The sequence below is a fragment of the Aquila chrysaetos genome, chromosome 5 (genome assembly GCF_900496995.4).
Source record: "Aquila chrysaetos chrysaetos chromosome 5, bAquChr1.4, whole genome shotgun sequence".
Lineage (NCBI taxonomy): Eukaryota > Metazoa > Chordata > Aves > Accipitriformes > Accipitridae > Aquila > Aquila chrysaetos.
In genome coordinates this window covers 14,363,975-14,386,131 of record NC_044008.1, presented here as the reverse complement: position 1 = coordinate 14,386,131, position 22,157 = coordinate 14,363,975, and the positions used below count along the sequence as shown (strand labels likewise).

Here is a 22,157-nt window from a genome sequence, read left to right as displayed (position 1 = left end):
GAAAAAAAGACATAGTAAGAATTTTTTATCACTTATGAATTTTTAAGCATTTCAGTGCTCTAAAATCCCTTCATTATTCCACCTTTTCATATTTGAGATAACAATAAATGTTCAAATAATATTGGCACTGCATTAATTATTGCTAATATTTATGAAAGAATCTTATTTAGCAAAAGTGCAGAGTCCAAGTTTCTTAAGATTTGGGGTAGTAGAATGTGCATTTACCTCTGAGCTAATGTGGTGGAAGATGTACAGAAGTGGATTCCTAGAACACCTTTTGTTTTGGTTTTTTTTTAAACGTATTTCAGTGCACTCTTGTTGACTTCTCTCTATTACATATTTTGCAAGTATAGTGTACAGTGCATCCCAACTGATGCATAGACCACACACGTATTCAGATATATCTTTCTGTACCAACCTCTGCTTATCTGATTCTCCTTACTCATTCTTCCATGTGCAACACTGAGAGGATTAGACAGATGTCAGAGTCATTCTTTGAATCAACTGCAGAATTTCAAAGACAGAAGTGGAAGAAAGTATTGAATATATGGTTTCCCAGATACGTGCTACTTATATTTATCTATACCTAATTCCTTTATAAATAGATCTTTATGACGTATGAAGTGGCATGACTACTTTTAATGGTGTCTGGCCATTCCTCTGTGCTTTAATTATTGAATTAGATAGAGACATTGAAGATGAACCAGAGACTTTTGCCATTTTTTCTCAAAATGTGACTTGTCAAAGAGTCCAACTTCAAACATCTGCAGTAAAACCAAAGTAGAGTCTTCACCTAAGTAGAAAGTTTCTCTGATTTTATTCAAGGTAGTACAGATTCACAGTGACCTTGCTTGGTGAGTCAGGACTGGGGAGAATGGTAGATGTTCCTCTTCCACATTCAGGCACATGTTTCTTCTCACCAGTTGCTCAGAATTTGCTTCCAAGTGTGGGTATCTGCTGGTGATAACACAGTGGAGTATTTTCTCTTTGTAGTTGTTCTGTGGGAAGGGATGTTGGGGTTTAGACCCATCACAACATATTGGTGTCACTTCTACCTTGACCTTAGTAATCCCTGAGGGGAAGCTGATTGAAGTGCCTTTCTTTATTTTTGCACTGGGACAGCGGGTTGGAAGAAGAACTTCAGCATTTAGGTAAGATGTGGACCAGCTAGTATGCTTGCATCAACAGCCTATCTTATTATAGGTGGCTGGTGTCCCTGGGATCTTATTTGATAACCCAGTTTATTCAGTGGTGTAAAGAGATGCCACAGAACAGGAGGCAGGATGACCAGTTAGGGTCTATGGATTTAACTGCATTCCCAATGTTACATTGCGTTTGTCCAGTCAATGATGTTTGCATCAAATACAATTGACTAACTTTGCCACTTTTTGGAGGGGGGAGTGTTGATTTCTTGGTTTTACTCTTAAAATTTTCATTGACAAACAGAAGAAGAAAAGACAGGAAGATTAAAAACCTCTTCATGTTTTTTTCTGGCACAGATCTGCTAGTTATCATGGCTCTTGGCTAGCTTGGCTTCTTGTTGAGGATACCAGTACAAGTTAGTTTGGCAATTAATTTAGTTCTTCCTGTTACTACCCACCTCTTCTCTAGGCGAGTGGCTGTGGTAGTAGTACATCTTAGTTTGCTAGGCAGCTGATTTTCCTATGGTGTAACTGCGCTTTCTGAGCCTTTTCAAATTGGCATGAAAAAATGGAAATTCTTAATCTCAGATAAGCATTTGTCAACATAGTAACAGAAGATGCCACAGGATATACCACCTATTTCCCACATTTGTCGCAGTCCTCTTCAAACCCCCTACTGTCAAAGAGCACAAGTTTCATGCTCCCAACAGCAAAGCCCTTAAACATGAGGTATGCCATGGCTTCTTTCTGCCCAACTGACTCACATCTCTGCATAAGGCATATCTGCTCTGAGCACCATCACTATGACATGAAGTTGCTCTGCTGATTCCTTGCATGAATACTGTCAAGGCTACATTGAAACATTACAGTTAGCATATTTACCATTTTAGCCCTTGCCATCCTCCTATAAAAATATGCAGAACATCACTTATTCTGGAGGTACTTCCTAGTAATTGTCTCCTTTGGGATGTGAAGACCTCTGTGACACAACAGTGCACAACCCCAGGAGCCATAGGCTTTCAGCAAACCAAGGCAGGCATCTGTGGGATTTTTTTTCCAGAGAGCCAAGTGCCTGTTTCTGTTCTAACAAGATATGAGTCATAGCAGGGACATGGCTGTGAATACTTATCTCTTTCACTGGGATGTGCGGAGCAGAAAGAATTTCAGCATGGAAAGAGGACATGAACTGATTTGTTAAAAACCTGTTATTTGCTTGGGGAATTTGTGCTGGTATTATCTGGGATAGTTGTGCACACCAGGGTCAAGAACCATCCTGTCCCGTCCCCGTCCCCGTGTCCCCCCCCCCCCCCCCCCCCCGTTTTTTTTAAGAACAGAAAGTGACCATTTGGGAATTAGCGGTGTATATAAAGTGTTTAACACGCAACTAAATGATAATGACAAGTTCATCCAACAAAAGTCATCATGCTGCAGTTATTTTTTCTGTGTACATGGCTTGGCTAGTTGCTTTATCAGAACGTTGGGCTCAGATCTTTGTGAGTGTTTAAAGGTGGCAAAGCATCTGTTAGAAAGTATCTAGAAAAAGGAGTCTGGAAGGAACCTCTTTTATCTTCAGATCCAATCCTTTGCCCAAGCAAAACAGAGAGAAGGCACTTTGTGGATTTTCCCCCAGAGCCCTGCCAAATGTTTCCTAATCGCAACCTGCCACAGTCCCACTGTTCCAGCTCTTGGTCTTTCTTGCTCGGTAATTGACCATTATAACAAACATAACACAAAGAAAAAAACCACTCGCCATAAAATGATATACCTACAGTCATACCCTTAGTGAGGTAGCCGTCAATTACTTGGCATGCTCAGGCTTTACAAACCACACTGTAAAGAATTACACCATAAAGGATAAGCATATGTATTGTATTACTGTGACCATCTCTGCCTCTGACCCATTTAACCACATATCCGTAAAGATAAGACAAACAGATGCCACTGAACTTTAATATTGCTCTTATTTTAGGAATTTTATTTCTTAAGCTTATTATTTTCATTATTTTGACTCAATTTTCATTAGGGGTGTTTTTAAATGTCAAGGGACTAGTGAATGTTTGTTCTTATTTTTTTCAGATTCTTTTCCATGTTGTTCTGATTTGAACCTTTGGAAATAAGTATTCTTCATGATTAGACCTTGCAATATTAATATACTATGTATGGTCAAAGGATTGTATTAACATTTGTTACAGTCCAATCATCATTCATATGCCAGAATTCAGTATAAATATTACTTTATATTTAGTATAAACCCTACTATATTTTTCCCATATGAATCCTCATTTGCTCCATCCTGTCTACTTTAACTTAAAATGTCAATCAATCTCTAGGCTATTTTGTAGTTTTGTTCCAGTTTATAGATGGGGGTTGTCTAGCTTGCTTTTTTATAGCATTCTGCGCCAACTAAATGAGGGACTGTGCTTAAGCAGAATTATTTTGTTGCATGAATCATACATACAAAATTATATCACATTTTTAAACTCTCGTGCCCTGTTCCCTTAATAATCAGCATCATGTATTTTGGTCCTCCTCCTTCTGCTCATGGTTCTCAGCAACTCTCAGTGCATTTCAGTCTTTACTTTCCTGTACTTGTTTTCTTTATTTTTGCCCTTCTAATCAGGACTTTTGTGCACTCTCACCCCCCTTGCTCCCCAGGAGGCTATAGCCAACTGTCCCAGAGCCCAACTTGGTATCTACTTTGGGGTTGGACAGGCTGCAACACAGACATGGCTGAATCTGCTGGGTAGATCCATTGTATAGAAAGGACTCTGAGACGAGCAGTTTGGGTGAGGAGGACGATGTTCTGCACACTGACGTCCAGGCAGATGAATCTCCAGTCTGGAATTAAAGAAAAATCTGAGCGTCCAATGCACAGCTGCTATCTTGGATGCCCAATGTATTTAGACTGCAAAGCACCAGGTTACTTAAGGTCTCTTATTACTGTGGTCCATTAAGCAATCCCATTAAGCTGTGATTTAAGGAAGATAAACACAAATATATGAAAGATAAATGGAGTCAGAAAATTTATTGCTCACTCTTGCTTATGATCTAAACTATAAGAGTATGCCAGCTTTCAGCTGAATTGTATCATACAAGGAATCCACTGTGAGGAGGGAGAACTGAGTCTGACGAGTAAGAAGTGTCATTGTCATGGCTTGATGCCTGAAGTTAAGAGTGGTCAAAGTGATCATGCAGGCTTAATAGCAAGGTAACAGCATCATATACCATGCTGCTCAAGGTAGTAAAATTTAAGGCTAACTGTTACTGTTAAAATGAAGGTGGGGAGGGGAGGGGCAGAACTCAGGGAAAAATAATGAATATGTGGGACAGGATATTGGGAGTGAATCTCAAAAGATATCACCTCAGTGCTAAGCATGTGTCAAAAAAAAAAAAGTCAAACTGAACCTTGGGAATTATGAGGAAAGGGGTGAAGAGTAAAATGGCCAGCGTCATTTTGCTACTGGGTGTGCACTACAATGATATGCCCAGATTTCAGTGTTATGGGCAGATCTGGTTGCCTCTGCTTGGAAAAATCATAGTAAAACTAGATGATGAAAGAGATGGAACATCTTCATGTGTAATGGGAAGCTAAAGCAAGTTTTCTCAATTTGGGAAAAGGGATGGTTGAGAGAGATGTGAAAGATGCCTACAAATGTTGAATGGTGTTGATAAAGCAAAAATGTTTTGCTGTTACTGAAAATGCAAGAATTTAGAGAAGATAGAGCTTAAAAAATAAAGGGAAAGCATTGTCACACACGCTTATAATCATGGAGCTCCTTGCCACCTAAAGCTGTAAAAATACACATACAGTTATTTAAATGGACACTTTAATGGTTCACTGATGACTGTTTTACGTCACAACGTGGCGTACCTGGAGATGGGAGTGTATGCAGAGGGGATGTGGGGCTCACTCTCTGCATGCCCCGTTTCTTGTACTCCTCAAAGCATCTGCATCTGGCTGGGGTCAGGACAACAAGGCTGGAAGGGACGTTTGGCCAGCTCAGTGGGACAATTCAGTTGCCTCAATACGTGTGTAGTGCTGTTTGCGATAATGTACAGCATGCCTGGCCCCTGCCTGCCCGTCCGCAGGGGCAGGAGCTTGCCGCTTGGCCTGTGGTGTAATTGCTGCCTTCCTGTGTTCTCGGGGTGCCTCAGAAGGCACCTGTCTTTAAGCAGCTGAAGTGAATTTTAGCATCCCAAATCTTGTACTTCACACCAACTAAGGATGCTCTGTGATTCAGAACTTCTGCTCCCTAGGAGGTTTTAAAAGAAGCCAGTGCTGAAAGCTTTTGAAACTAGTCAACACAGGTTGTGTGCATCACCCTGCAATCACTGTCACACTTGCACTGGTACTAGAAAATAGGTGTTAAATTTTATAATGCACCAATATAATTTTGCGGTACATTAGGACTTGGATAAACATTACTTACACGCTTTAAGAGTAACAAACAGGCCTTCAGTGGGTTGTGTTTAAGGTTTCAGTATGTTTCTGGGGGAAATTTAAGAAGTTTTAAAGCAAGGAAGTAGCTGACCTGTTTTATTTTTTTTTAATCTATAAGAAATGTAATTGGAGGATACAAGCTGTAAGGAATTTCTTTCAGGATGTTTAGGAAAAGATAGACCTATTGTCTTATATTTATCTAGGGTTATATTTTATATTACAGATGAGTAGTTACAAAAGAACACTGCATGTATGTATTTTGATTTGAAAATGCCTCCTTATTCTCCAGTATCACTTGAACACATGCACTTCACGATATTTGCTTATCATAATCATAATTCATGTGTCTATAAGAGGATTTATATTTTAGCCTGAGGTAAACATGTTCAACAGCCTGGTTTTAGTTGGTGTGCTTCCTTAGTTAAAATTAAGACAAAAGTTCTTGCAAATGTTAAGATATTACTGAGTTATAATAAATTCCCAGTAGATAATTACACTTGCTCTCTTCCAAGCCAGCCTTCATTTTATTTTTTAATGCTATTGTTATTTGTGTATTGAGTAGTTGTTTGTCTTTTGAGGACAGCAGAATAAAGGGATTTACCAAACTCTTCTGAAAATCCGAACACTGCAGTAATATTCAGACATTCTAAATAATTTATTGAGAGCACAGCCAACAATATGAAATTTTCATGTATGGGTATCAAAAGGCAACCTCACATAAACTTGAAAGGCATGAAAAATAAGGTTAGTCTTCAAAACGGAGGTCAATATTCTCAGGCTTAGAGTAATAAAAAGGTAATCACAATAAAGTTTAATCTGTTTTTAAGAAAAACCTTACGTTGGCGCATTTTATAGAAGCATGACAAAATTTGAATTTGAAACTTAAGGAGATTGGTGGTTGCTGAATAAGGACACAAAACAGTTCCAACATAGACCAGTGACCAGGCTTGCTTCATATCCTTTGTAGCTGATGAGGTCTAGGAATGACCATCATCTCTTCCCATCTGTTCCTGGGACTTTGGATAAGAGAAATAATACACTATGACTGGCAAAATAAGTTTCACAATTATTTAGGTCTAACCATCATGTACATACTGTTAAAGCATATGTTGCTGGCTGTTATGTTATGCTACTAACTTGCATATTAACAATATTTTGTTGCCCAGAGGTGCATTTTAACAAATAATATGATGGGGTTTGTGTTTCTTAAAACTAAAACTATAAATGACCATCCTCATTAATCATTATAGGAAATAGTATTTAGATGATCATTTTTGTTTTGGCTATAGTATGCAATATAATTCAGTGGTTGAATTTTGACTGTTGGTGGCTTCTGCTAGACACCATTTTTAGAGACATAGCTGATGTACATTTTTGTGAAACAGATTTTGTTTCATATCCAAATTATTGATCTTACTGCTTAAACTTCATTAATGTTGTTCAGGGCTCTGAGAGTTATCAAATGGAGTAACAGACATTTGCTGATATCCTTTGGAGCTTCTTGGTACTACAACAGTGCTCGCTAAGTTGCTAAACGTTAATGATATATTTGGCATAACACAAGAAAGAAGATAAATATAGTCATTGTCTCTAATGTCCTCGGGTGAGCTCTGGGTGCTGGGATGCTTAATTCCTGCTCAGCTCCCTCTGATGTGGGCAATAGCTGGACATCTAAATAGAAGCTGGGTAATTAAGTTATTCTGTGTGAGTGGCTCTTGGTTGGATTCATCTCAGTTTGGCCATCTTCAGTGTTGACATCTACAGCTGAGCTTTACAGTCTAGGCTCCCTTTATAGTTAGTGGGGAGAATCGGGAATTTCTTGAGTGTGATTCATCTGGCCTGTTTTAGACATCAACATTAGGGTGAGATTTACAGGCTAAATGGGGTGACATAAATAGATATGATGTTCTCAGGAGCTTTATTTAGCAGCAGCAGCACATATTCACTGGGCCACTGACTGAAACTTCCATCTCCTCCTTCCAAGAAGGCTGCCCCAACTGCGGGAATAGAGAGCAAGCCTCTCCCTGTCCCAGCTGGTATTCACTTGTCCCATACAAAATGCAGTGCCTGAAGCTAAGGGACAGTGGCTGGGCCACACGGACACTGGGCTTTAAAATATTTTAGGATATTTGCTCAGGAAATTCAGGTTTGAATCCTCTTACCTAGGTGAGAGCCTTAATTACCCATCTGTTGGTTAGGAAGCAGGCTGCTAGGGCAGCATCCAGTCTTATCCGTCCTCTGTCAGGTCTCTGGGGTGTGCCAACATGTTTGGCAATGCCAGCTGGAACAGCACCTTGCTGCTCAATGTGACCAAGTTTCCGTTGGCTTTGGATATGGTCAGAAACATATTTAAGTTAGGGATTTTGATGCATGAGAAGTCAGCCTCTTGGGTCTAATGTTGGAATCATGCACCTGTTTTAGGTGCCAGAATCTGTTCACAGGTCTAACCATTGGACTCTTCACTTTTAATAAGATGCAGGCTCTGAAGCATCTCAGACCTTATAAAAAAACGTGACCAATCTTTGTAGTTTAGGAATAGAAGAATAAACACTGCTTATATCGCTGCTGATGTCACTGACGCTGTCTTGTTATGAACTTTCAAAAAGATGTTATAAGTAGTGTCTCTGCAAATAGTTCTTTCACGAGGCTGATAGGCTACTCTTTGCATCAATGACAAATGATGTCTCTGTATATCATGTTACTGACATCTTGCCACACATCTGCAATCTATTTTCAGTTCTCTGTTGCTCATTACCAATTTAGGAAAGGAATTGAAAAGCTATGGAGACAAAGAGATTTGATGGAGCATGGGGCAGAACCACTGAAACAGTACCATAACATGAAGCAATACCAGATCTGCTTTTAAGCTGCCTAGAGCAAGGTTCAAAACTTGTGCATTTTTACTCCCCTCATCCCAAGAGCCATTGGTAACTGGAGTTATTGGTGAAGGCATCATGGGTTAGAGATGGTGCTATTCAACACACCGTCAGTCCACCTTCAAGAAAAGTTCACTGTTGTGCTGTTGTGAGTTCAGTGCTTTGGTGTGGGCGTTAGAAAACCATTACTTAAGTGAGAATGCTTTCAGTTGTAAGAGTGCTGTCCCTTGCCCGTGTCTGTTTATTTAACCATGCTGAAATGTCTGTCTTTTTTGTATTCTCCCACCTACCTGGGGAAAATCAAAACCAGTATGAGTAAGAATCCCATGGGTTTTCTGCTTTTGTTTTTGCTGGATGAGGTGTAGACCTGTGATTCCCACTGTTCTTGGGTATCTTTCTGGCATTTGTATTTGAAATTGCTGCATAATTATGAATTCCTGGATTTTGGTTTCTTTTGAAAGCAAAGTATTTCTGTGAGCAGTGAAAGTTAGTTTGATGTCAACATATATGTCACTAGTTTTTTTTAAATTCCTTCTTTTTTACTAATAAGGTTCTGAGCACAATTAAGTGTATACAGTTTCTGGATTCTTGTAACAATGCATACTCCACCATTAATTTACAAATACATTTATCAGCACACTATTTTGAATGTATACCTCTAAAATTCTACCTGAGTATTTATAGATTGCTTATCACTGTGGTGTCTAACCAGTGTACCTTTAAATAAGACATCAGAGCTTATTCTCTTCTTGCTAGCAATTTAATCTGTAGTTGACATTTCAGGGGTGGTCTGGTATTTTAAGGATTTGGGCTTAGTATTATCTGTGCGCTGTAAGACAGCTCTACATGCCAGGATGGGTTTACACTTGGGCCACTTGTCTTTGTCTTTGCATGATGGTAGCATAAAGGCACCATTGCCTAAAAGAGGGAACCAACTTGAGAAGGGACAAAGAGCATCTTCCCCATGTCGATTCATCTTTTGCACAAACCCTTCCCCACTTGCTGGGACTGCAGGTAATGAGTCCAGAAATCCACTCTGGGGGCACCACCTCATTTCAACTTTTAAAGCCATTGTGAGCAAAGCCAGAGAGGGAAGATTCGAAACAGGAGCAGCCCAGTGTGGGCTTTTGATCAGGTCATGTTGGCCAAGGGATGCTGAGATGCAGACAGGCATGGCACGTGCCCCCGCCGGAGCTCCTCACACTCACTGGGCTGCTGTTTGTCCCCCCACCACAGCTCTGTCTCTGAGCTGGCAAGGTTGGTGCCCATCCCAGCTCCATCTCTGAGCTGGCAAGGCTGGTGCTGGGACAGCATGAGACCCTACTGTGGGGTGACCTCTTGCCAGTCCTGGTGGTGTGGTGGGAACATGCTAATGGCAGAGCTGTCTCTGCTCTGCCTACTGCAACGAGCTGGTGCCTCTCTCAGCTGCGGGGAGAACATGCAGCACCATGACAATTTTGGCATGAGGTGGTAGCACACTATATACCAGGTGGTTTTAAACCAGGGTGACAATAGTTGTCAAATGCTAGTAAAAGAGATGTTGTTTAGGAATTGTGACTAGAGAAGGTGCATTATCTTTGATGTCCACGTTTTCATCCTCCTGGTATGTTGTGTGCCTAGTGCCTACATAATTGGCGTGGGTACAGTTTAACCAAACCCAGTATTTGCTGAGGCAGCAGAAAATGAGATTCAGAGGGTAGAGTGTCTCTGTGCTGGTCTCCCAGGTGAATCCTCCAACTTGTTCAGGAGTCGGCTCTTCTTCCTGGTCTTTTGAGCTGTATAAGGGAGGTCAGGGTTTGCACGCAAGCATGTGAGCTCGGGTGGTCCCAAGTACACTGCCATCAGATTGCATTCCTGCTGCTGGCTGTTTTAGGGAGTGTTAAGCTCTGCTTGGCTCTGAATGTAACGTGACATTGACGGTCCGGTGTATTTGATGTTAGTCTCCATTTCTTTTTGCAGTCTCCTGTGAAAGCCACAGCACTGTGGAGGGACAGAGGCCTCTCTGAACAGTGCCATTGCACACCCTGACTTGCATTACTTAAAAGACTGATACATTTTTTGAGGAGTCAAGGAAAAAAAAAAAGTATTACTTCAGTAAAAGTAATTTATTTCCTAAGAGGAAGGTTTCTAGCCATGGGTCAGCTGTGCAATGATGCAATATTACAGTATTATAAGGAACTGGCTTTGACCTTCAGAAGACTGTAAAAAAAATGCCTGTCCTTGCTTTGATGCAAGGAAGTATCATTTTGGGAAGTCCGCTGTCTGTGGTGATCCCATTTCACATACCAAAATGATTTTCTGTTTTATTCATGGTATACAAAAGTGCAGTTTTACACTGCGGCTATGTGTCTTGACTCACATAAACAGTATATGGGGCTTCAAAGAGTTTTGCCTTTGTTAATTCTTTCTTGAACTCTGCTACATCTCCACTCATGCTGTTTCATGTGTCATATCTGTATGTCTACATCTAGTCCTTTTCCTTGCCTTAAAGTTTTTTTAACTCTGTGACTGTTATCAACAGCAGCTGCAAATTCTGTGGAATTTCTGTATATATATATCAGCCATTTTAGTGACATTTAGCTGATGCTAAAGAGCAGTAAAATTTGGTAAGACCTGTCAGTGGCAGATATCTCCTGAGATGAGCCCATTCCTCCACCTGGCAGTTTTTCTGCCTTTACAGTTTAAATGCACTGACTGTACTTTGAGTATTTTGGGTATCAGTCAAAATGCAGCTGTCTTTTCAGGGAGTAAGTCAGTCACGCAAGAAAATGTAAGGCAAATTTTATGCAATTACGTACACAGATTAATAGATTTCTATAATACTATACAGTATATGTAGCATATAACACTGGAAATAGTGAAAATGATGTTCATAAGAATGGCATGAGTTTCTTAGAAAGATCTGAATATAACTACAGTTCAAAACCCACTTTATCTTTCCTGTTATGCTGCTACCTCCACCTGTGGTATAATTTCAGCAGCATCTTTGCCAGCCTCCTTCTTCCTGACCCGCTTCTTCCTCGAAGCATGTCAGCTCCCAGCATCACCGGAGGCACCACTGTTCCTTGCCCCGTGGGAGGGCACCAACTTCAGGGCTCTCGCAGAAACCTGTCATGGGAAGTGCGAGGCATCTCCAGGGACAGGCTGCTGCATCCCCTCCGTTCCCAAGGAAATAACACCCCAAAGCTCCCCAGAGATGTGTGGCTTTGGCAGGAGGAGGCCAGCCTGTGTGCTCATTTAGCCGGTGTCTGTAGCAACCCTAGGCGAGCACAGCAGTGTGTGTGTGCTGGGCATGCAAGGAGTTGCAGTCAGCAACTCTCCACATTTTTTTTTGGTGGAAAATGGAACTGGGGGCCTCCTGGTTCTCAGAAATACAGTTGTTTGTGACCACATCCATTGTACAGAAAGAAGAGTAGGGCAAAGCGGCACTGGAGGCTATTTCTGTGGTATTTCCCAGCCCTGATATGACTTTTTTTCATGGAGCCATTTCCTAGGCTTTTACAAAATATACTGAAGTTATCCACCTAGCCCATGTATTCCTATCCATGTGATTCATGGACAGGAAGGTTTCATATCCATCATGCAAACACTGTTCACTTGATTCAGAAGGTGGAGTAAGAGCTGCATAGCGGGTTGCCATTGTGGCTGTTGACCAGCATGTGAGGCTGACCCACACTTCGCCGTTGGGTTTTACAGGTGGTTTTGCACCTTGTCTTTCCCCCTGGTCAGTGTGATTGTCCCTTGTATTGAACATCTGCAGGGTTTCCAGGCCACAGCTTCAGATCCCGTCTCCTCCTTTTCATCACCATCTCTGTGCTACTTTGCCCAGCTGTGGTCCCCTCTTCCCTATTGCTCCCTGTTTTTTCTCCAAAAAGTCTCTCTTCCCCTATTCCCTGTACTGGTTCCAGTGTCATCACCTTCTCCATCCTAGTACGCTCACTGTCCTTTTGTTCTCAGGTCTGCTTTTGTGTCTCCTAAGTTTAAGTTATTGGGGATGGTGTTGGTCAAACTTTAGGAGCAACTTCGTTTTTGTGACATTTTGCACATTTTTCAGCTTTTTGAGAAGTGAGATTCTGCTGCTGTTTTCTCATCAGAAGGCTTAGACTTTTTTTAAACGTCCCTCCCTTTCCCCTTTTCTTTCCAACCAGCAGACATGACTTTCTGCTTTAAAACACTGAGAAACTTCCCAGATCAAAACATCATTGGAAATGATACCTCCACAAAGCACTTCTGCTCCAACAAAGTAGTATAGCTGGACTGAAATATATCTCATGCAACTTTTTTCAGCAAGCTCTATTAGTCAGTGAGTGCTCTAAGAGTGCTAAATGAGGACAGAATCTCCAGAAATATTTAGATGCTAAAAATGAAAATGTCTCTGTTGAGCATGTGTGAACTCTGATTTTTTTATTTTTGTATACATATGTAGAATATAATTTGTCCAAACTTAGAGGACAGTTCTCACACTTCAGAGTGGAAGACCTACTGAAAGCAAAGGACACTGGAATTTTTCAGCCAGGGCAACGTAACATTTTCCTCTAACCTCATCTCAGAAATGAATGAAGTGTTTTGACTGAAATTCCTTCTCCCTTAAATAATTAAATCAGTCTGACACAGACACTTACCATGAGAAAAAAACCAACTGAAAAAGCCCAAGAGGGTAAAAATTGGCAAAGATCTCAGGAACTGAAAATAGAAGGAAATGTTGGGCAACTTTTAAAGTAGCTGTTATTAGCTTTGCCTCTAATATTTGCAGTGTGCTGTTGCCTGATCAGTAGGTTGTTCCCAGTGCAGCCCTCTCAGGAAGATGTTCTCAGTCCCTCTCGCTGGGCTATTTCAAGGCAACCGACGGCTTTCTACCTATGTCTGCACCATGGGCTACCTGCTCCCACGGGCTCTCTCACAAGCTCCCTTCCCAACCTCGGTGTGAGGGGTGAGATGGGTCAAGCCGGGGCTCACCGCTTACCCTGGTGCAGCAGCCAGGAGGACTGGCACAGGGTGCTGCTCTGTGAGGGGTGGCAGGGTTGGTTGTCCCACCTGCCTGGGTTAGCAGTCCCCAATGATAGGAAGGGCTCCTCACTTCTTCACTCACCCAAATTCTCCTCCCAAGGAAGGGCATTGTGGAGGATGGAGCAGAGCCTGGTTGGACTTGTAGATGAGACTCACTGCTGTGTTGCCCATTGGGTGCTATGGGGCAGGTGGTGGGGCTGTGCCAAAGCCCCCCTTGCCTGCCCAGCCTTGGGTGCTTAGTGCAGCTGTTTCTCTCCAGATGTTTTCCAAGGTCCAGGTGGCTCTTGGCGTTGCTCCTTGCTCCTGAAGCACCAGATATTTGGGATGAACTACCTATGGCATGAGCCAGTGTAAAGGCAGAAACAAAGCCTGGCAGAGGGGATCTTGAAGGAATCTTCTTGTTGTTCTCGGAAGGGGAAGCTGAGGGCCCTCAGTAACAAGCCCTAGTCCCTACATAAAATCATGGTCCTGTTGCTGGGCTGTGCATTAGCACAGCTTTCCCGTTCTTGGTCATTAACACTTGGCATGGTGTGTTTTCTTTCATTTTATGGGAATTTGATGTATTTCACCACTGGGTAGAGAAAAAAATCATCACTGAGAATGTCATGATTAATTTTTTTCCTCGTGAAGAACTATGAAATTATTCTGAAATGTATGACACATGTATAATAACAGCCTAGTGCTCTGTTTTTAAAAAATGTGCTAGAGGCGTTGTGCAGTTTCCCAGAGGCTTAATGACGGAGCCATACTGTGTTGGAAATTTTTCAACAATAAAAAATGACCTATTACATGCTCATGTAAAATGAGGGTTGACAATCACACAAATATGTCCAAAATCAAATGCAGGCATTGTAAAATATCACTTCTTTCCCACAGAGAAGCTGGTCACCTGTTCACAGTAGAATTTTGCATTATATCCTATTCAGTAAAGAATAAGATGCTTCCCCACAGGGAAACAAAATGGCAGCAAAGTACTGGCCCGGTGCCCTTCTATCAATGCTTTTCACTGACTGTTTTGCCAAGTCTTCAAAAATAACGCATAGGCATATTTTTTCAACATATGTTTTGCCTCTTTGTTGGTTTAAAGGCACAAAGGGAAGAAAAGGTTCTGCATTATTCACCACTTCATCATCAAATGCAGGAAAAATTCATTGTTTGCTTGTTTGATTTTCTTTTTCTCTCCATAATACTTCTATTTTTTAGAAATCTAGTCTCTTTTGCTGCTTTTTTAACATATATATCAGAAGTGGCCTCTTAAAAATTGATCATATGGCTCTGAACCTGCATCTGCGTTCAGGGAAGCGTCTATTGCAAAACACTGAAATTTGGAGTCATGGGAGCAGAAAAGTTGGATTGAGGAATTATTCAGTATACTATTGAATAATCAAAGAAAGGAAGATAATTAAATATAAAGAGTTGAAGAATAAATTAATCATGGTAAAAATTGTTCCTCTGCTCAGAACAAATTAAGCTACTGTCAATGTTTATATGTTCTTTAAATATTTAACAATAAGTTTAGGCCAATGTGTACCCCAGAGGAAACACTAAATGACTATTGGGATTTAAAAACCCCCAACTGTTTCATTGCTGAATGTGTATTACTAGTGAATGTACTAGCAGTCACCTCGCAGTACCTTGCTTCAGTTCCCCAGCCAGTCACTGGCTTGTGATGTTCCCAGCAAGAGAGAGCAATATGGGCAGGTGGAACGTGATGTGGGGAGAGATGAGAGTTTATCAGCAATCCCCCCAAGGTGGGAAAAAGGATTAAAGTATGAAAGCAGAACCAGCATGGTAACTAAAGTCTTGATGCATCTTCAGTGTACGAGGCTACAAGTCATGAGACTCTTCTTCAGCAAGGAGATCTTTTTGCGTGGATTTCCTTGCAGGTTCTTTGCCCTTCATAATGCAGTTTAAAAAAAAAAAAAAAAATCCTATATGGTAGGCCATAGATTTGCAATGCATTTTATCCACCTTCAAATAAATATGGGTAAAGATTGTAGAAAAGGATAATATTAGATGTAGAAAAGTATGATATTACATTAGAAAAGGATATTAGACATCAGATGTAGAAAAGGATGATGTTAGACAGACAAAGGTGAGGAGAGAAAGAGAAGAAAATTTACCTCATTGTTAAGCTATTTAATTAATTTTTTTTGTAAAATTTCCTAGTTCTGATTTTCAATTCAGAGGTACGCAATGTTAGAATATTAAATTTAAAAAAAAATGGACAGGAGATTATTATGAAGCAAAGAAGGTCGCGTGCTGCTGTAGGATTAGAGAAGTCATTCTGGCTAGAGAGGATATTGCATTTATATAATACGAAAAACCTAAACCTATCACTTAATAATTTAAGTATTTCCAAGATAGAACCACTGAAGCTGATGTTAAGTATACAATGATACAATCTGAAAGATACCAAAGTAAAAATGTAAGAATTATTAGCGTTTACAGGAAGTAAATAAATATGGCAAGATTTATCAATCCTAACAAAGAATGTCTCGATTCCTGTGTTACTTACTTGTAGATGCTATTTGAATGATTACTTTACTGCTAATATCTAAGAATCTCTTAAAAGTACATTAATGAGTTATTTAAATACATACAATCTGTAATGACTCAGATGCCCGTATAACTTAAGTGTGTAATACTATAATATGCATGATAACCATAACTTAGCACTCTGTTTAGGTCCAGAAAGAATACCATAATCCTGGTTATTTCATTGCTTTTACTATATTCTGGTATCTTGACAATTACTTACAAGCCATATATTTCAATGCTATGTTTTACTAACTCATTGTGCATTTAGTGTATAGTATAGTTTTGTGCTTCTAGCAAAGGCAAATGCCCAAGCAGTGATGGCCGTGACCACCCTTTTGATGTTCATTTCAGATCCTGTTGTAATGCTCAATTTGTGTCTAGTTCCTGCTGCAGATGATTACTGGTACAGGACTTATGATTCATTTAGGAATAGAAGCTCATTCGAACACCAATAAATGCCAGTCGTTTACCTCTAAAACAGTCAATTTTCTTCAAGTAAACCCTGAGGAAGTTGTACAGGAGCATACTGAAACTTGGCACACACAGCTTGAATGCTGAACAAGTTGTTTGGGCAAATTACACGGGAAAGCTAATTTAAGTCACTGAAGTGTCATAAGTATTGGGGGAATTCAGATGAATTCGCTGTACTGAATGATGGGATCTCATTCAAGGGCAAGAGTCTGCTCACAGAATGTGTATAGGATCTTAAGTACTGCTTATAAATAATTACACATATTTTATTTCTCTCATTTCAGTGACTATTTCGACAAGCACCTTCTTTGATGGCTTACTGGTAACTGGGCTCTACACCTCTACCAGTGTTCAGGCTTCCCAGAGCGTTGGTGGTTCCAGTGCTTTTGGATTTGGTAAGTCCAGTGTAATTTATATTCTGCAACCCAGGGTAATGAATACTTGGTTGTACAGAGGACACCAATAACAACACAATTACTGAAACAGGTTAATTTAGACTGAGTAATTGACAATACATGCAAGTCAGTGGGAGTCAATGAGATAAGGCAGTAGTGGCTTTTAGACAGCTTTTATTTCTTCCTCTACTTCCTTCTTCTTTGGTCAGGCCTGGTAGTGGTATACTGAATTATATGAATTTTAAGAGAGAAAAGCCTCAGCATCTAAACTGGTTGAAATAGCCATTTCTAAATGGTGTAACATTTTGTATAAACTAAAGCATTTAGCCCAAAGCATCTAACTGTTCTTGGGCTGAAGAACTGATTCCTTTGAGCTTATGTCAACCTATTTTTTCCATTCACTTAACAATAGCATCTTCCTTAAAAACAGAATGCTGGTCAAGGTACTTTATATAACCAATTATTTCCCATGTACAAAACCCAGAATTGTAGTAAAAGGGGGAGGACGGGTTTTGCAGGTTTTGCTATTTATTTTAAGTTCTGCTGTAGCATTCAGCAGTGCAGCCAGGCCAGTTGTGCTAAGGACAAGTGCTTTTGAAAAATCTCTCCTAAATTTGTGCAAGTAATTTACAGCTATACCTTCTGCAGTTTGTTATTTGGTAGCATTTTTTATATCCTTGCAAATAATTGTAAGAATTGCATTCCTCCAGTTGGAGGAACTCAGTGACTCCTAACAAGCAATCTGGGGTGAAGGTACAAAAATAGGTACCAGTTGTATGGGACACCAACTGCGCTGCACTTCCAGTAGCATGTTTAAATGTTCATTTGTCTGTTAGGGTTAAACTTCAGTACTTTCTTCATAATAATCTTTCATGACAATTATGTCTGTTATAAAGCATGTGAAAAACGAGTGGCCTGGGCATGTGAGTGTCATACAGCAGGCATATGTTGACTTGTAAATGAAAGAATGCAATGTAAATAGCACATTATTTAAAACTGTATTGAGGAGTAATTTGAGAAGGGCTTTGCCTTTGTGAATAGCACCACCGATCAGCCACAAACCTTTTGCTCGGCCTTTCAAAGGGAAGAGCACAGCTGCCACAGTTATTTCATTCATGTCTTACGCAAAATGCACTGAAAGATCCACTTTTCTGGAAGAAGTAGTACTACTGTTTCTCCTTTCCCACCATACTCTTTACAAGATGAACAGGATCTGATGGAGCAAGCAGGGTGGAAAGCACTTAATAATGTGAAATTTTTGGGATGGTCAAGTTACTGGCAAGCTATTATCTTGCCACAAAATAGGTGTTTGTATCATGCCATTGGGGACATCATGGCCCTGTACGGCAAACTCACTGGGCAAGGTATACAGGTGATGTTTAATCACATATAAATATTTAAGAATGGAAATTAAGCAAAATTTTAAGAACCTAAATAGCTTTGTGCATTTACAAATATGTCTGTATTTTTTCCTAAATTTGTATCTTCATCTGTAGAACAGGGCTATTATAGTGGGTGTCTCACTGAGACAGATGTTAAAGTAACATGTGATGTGTGACAGAAAAAAGACGTGGCCTTTTTTAATTTGCCAAAGGTAATTTTCTATCTCTTGTGTTACTTTGACCATTCAGTCACTGGTAAGACAACAAACAACTAAACTGGTGACACGTGTGTTCTACGGACCAAAAGGAGATCCAAACCTACAGGCTGGGAAAATACAAAAGCTAAAGAGATGCGAAAGCAGTCACGCGTGGTTGGAGCTCCTTCATTTTGCTTGTCAATACAAATTCTCAAACATCATGCCCAGGGGAGATCTGCTGCTCTGTCTTGAGCGTGCCTCCATCCATGTCAGAGAAAAACTGCTGCCATCTCTGACATTTCTTTTGAACTTTCTGCAGACAAACTGTAGGGTCAGTTGTGTTACAGTTGTTAGCTATGCAACATTTTGAATAAAAATCTCATTTTGCTGTTTTTCTTTGCTATCTCCTAAGCTTGCATATATATTGAAAAAACACAATCTGAATGTTTCAAAAGAGCTGATGCTCTTGTGCAGTGTCTGTGCAGTCACAGTAAAAAGTAAACAGTGAAGCAAAAATGGCAATGGCTTTTAAACTTAATTTTATGTAGATGTTCAATCCACGATGTACTGATGGCTCCCAGGATTGAGAACTACACAAACGTTTCCTTTCTCTGCTCTGCAGTGATAGATGAGAAGGTTGGCCTGTTCCAAAAAGCATTTAGCATGCAAATGATATGCTTTTTAAAACAATTTGGTAGCTTTAAAAATTATTAATATTTTAAAATCTACCATCTGCAGTAGGAAAAGAGAGTAGTCTCCACAGTGTTTAATATATTGTTTAATAAAATAGTAGGTGGGAATGGCATTGTTTTGTTTTCTGAAGAAAACATAAAGCGCTTTCTCCAGAAAACCTAGATCCATCTGTTGTGTCATCATTTCCAATTAGCAAAGAAGCTGCTCCTCCTTTCCAGCAAGCGATTGTGGTGTTCAGGTTAGATTTAGCTTGCTGGAAATTATTTTTTTTTTAAATGTCAAGGACTATGTCAGGTTCAGAGACCTCAATTCAAAGACTTATGTGGTTTATCAGAGATTAGACGGGGGGGTGCGAAGCTGGGCCTTTAAAACCTGAAGATAGCAATATTCTGAAATTGGGTTGATAGCAGTTGCTTACGGAGCAGGGAAGAATATTTTTTCTCCCTTGGAATATTACCATTGAAATGCTCTTGTCTGTGTTACGCAGGAGGTCACGCTAGATTATCATAATCTTCCAGTCTACCCCGACAATACGAAGTCTTCCCAACATACATATATCTGTCTTTTGTGCCATAAGTTACTGTACTGTGGCTACAATTATCTTTTAATTACCCAATTTAGGAAGTTGCTTGACGGAGACACAATCATTGTCAGTTATCACAGTTAGTTAACCGTGTCAAGAAGCTTTGAAGAAAAAAGATAAAATACGTTAGTGCTAACAGAGTTAATTCTAAGGGTTATGTTTTCTTTCTTTTTCAGTATATATTGTGTAGCCAAAGCAATAGTTTCTGGTTTCCTCTGTGGGATTACACTGACATGAAACTTGCTGAAATTTTTATTTGGGAAGCCTTCTAACAACTCTTTTAGGGAGAAATGGGTGAGCTTTTGGGGATAAAACTTAATAGTGGTCGTAAGTATTAATCTTTTGTCCAAGCTGAACCATTGTCTGGGTTCAGATTAAGGTAAAACTAAAACTGCAAAGCTAAAATTAGAACTGGGATAAAATATAAATGTGTACTTGAATCTTCACCACCAAGCTGTGAGGATCCTTTAGCAAAGAAATGATCCTTAAATCTAGCTTTTAAGGATGGTGTTTCTTTCTTCGTTAGATCCCTTGATATAAGAGATACCCAAGTTGCATCTCTCCAGTAGCGTTTCCACTCTCCTTTCCTGATTGGTGCAGTGTGTACCTGGGATCATTTCCACGTCCTTCAGCGTTGCCTGCTGAAGGCTGAAGAGCAATCCCGCTCTTCATGTCCCCCTTTCTCAAGCCACATTGATACCCCTCAGTGTCACTCTCACCCTGTCTCTCTCTGGAGACACATTTTGGACTCCTGTGGGATATCTCCATCCCTCAGTGTCCTTCCCTTCTTCTGCTTTTGACTCTCAGGGTCCTTGCTGGCGTTTGGCCTTTTTTCAACAGCTTGGGTCATCTGCTGGCTGTGCTCTGGTGTTTATCAGCCCACCAAGGCTAACCTCCCATACAGCCAGGATGTCCATACCATCACTTAGGGGCTCTCACTGCTTGACTTATTCCAAACATGTGAGAGGAAAGCGGGAGACAGGAGTATTAAAAAACATGTTAGAAAGTTAAAATACTGTGGTGGGTTTGACAGGAATGATTGCTTGCAAATGAGATTAAGGTTAAATGGGTCTGGTGGGCGATAGGGGTACAGGTCTGTAACTTGGGATAAGTATGAAAATACAGCTCAGCTCCTCCGAAGCCATGTGCACTGGAAAGCGAGGAACGCAGTATCATTTCTACAATTAAAGGAGAAGATTACAGCATAATCCCTCAGCAGCGATAAGGAGCGCTGTGTGTTGGGACCTGAATCTGTCTCATTACACGGGATCGTCCCCGCTGACAGGCTGGTTGAGCAGACAGACGTGCTGGGCTGTGCACATCAAGGTTTGCCTTTGACCTGCCAGTCACACTGCATCTCCGCGCATTTGGGTTCTTCCCAAAGCTTTCTGGCTCCCTGGCAGATTTGCACATCATGCGCACATGACAAATTATTAAAAATTTAAGTTTGGTGTAATTAGTTTCTTACAAACTACAGTGGAAAATGTAAGCCTTTATAGTTAAGCCCCCAAAACCCTAATTTTATGCAAAATCATGATTACTGCACTGATATCTACCTTCTAATAAATGTGGAATAAACAAGTAATTTCATTATAAGTTTTGTATATGCATTAACCTTTCAACCTAAATTGAAAAGGTCCATAGGCTCTATTATGGTAGAGACAGTGGATTCAAAGCTCTCATTACACTGGAAAGTATTGCCTCAGGCCTAATTGGCTAACAGAAAATTTTTGGTTTATCTTCTGTGTAGGTTTATACAACTTGTAATTTACTATCTTTTAAAACAGATGTCTCCTTTCTACTGCAAGGTCATAAACTGCTGGTGATTTTAGATTTTCTTTAACTCTGTGGGCTACTTTATAAGAGGCTATGAGAGTGATGTTACCTGGAAACATTTTAGTGCCTGAACAGGGGAAGTGCATCTGCTAGAAAGCAAAAAAAAATAGAATATGAAAGATCATCTTGCAATCTCTCCTCCTTTGCAATTTTTTGTTTCTATACCATGAAGGTGATCTCACCTACTGTATATAATATTTTGAGTCTCTGGGCTTTTAAAAAAAAAAATTGAATAGTTACAAATGTTCCTTAAAATATGGTGAACAATAAATTTCCTAGAGGAAATCCTGGGGAGAGCAATCACCTGAAATAATTTACTTGGCATTGCATTTTACCTTATACTCTTTTCTTTTTAAATTATTCTATTGCTTTTTGACAGGATTAAGGCAGCCTTCACGTAATCCTCTGCTTGGTATTTTGGTGACATACGTGTTTGCATAGCAGACCAAAACCAAAAACCCCTTTCAGTTTGTAGACAAAGGATTATTTTGATTCAGCTCTGTATGAGCTGAGAATAGGGGAAAAGGATAAAAGTAGTTTCCTGGTCCCATATACCCCTTTGGCTCACAGGTCATGAGCAGTTTTAGGGCAGA

At 40.2% G+C, this 22,157-nt stretch overlaps 1 protein-coding gene across 2 annotated transcripts in view; it reads left to right on the top strand.

Annotated features, from left to right (window-relative positions):
- The window catches only part of RELN (reelin), a 305,081-nt gene that overhangs the window by 35,293 nt on the left and 247,631 nt on the right, over nt 1-22,157 (top strand). For both annotated transcript variants that reach the window (XM_030014298.1, XM_030014297.2), the window contains exon 2: nt 16,763-16,873. In XM_030014298.1, the coding sequence (XP_029870158.1) occupies nt 16,763-16,873 (111 nt within the window). The remainder of the gene's footprint in view (nt 1-16,762; nt 16,874-22,157) is intronic.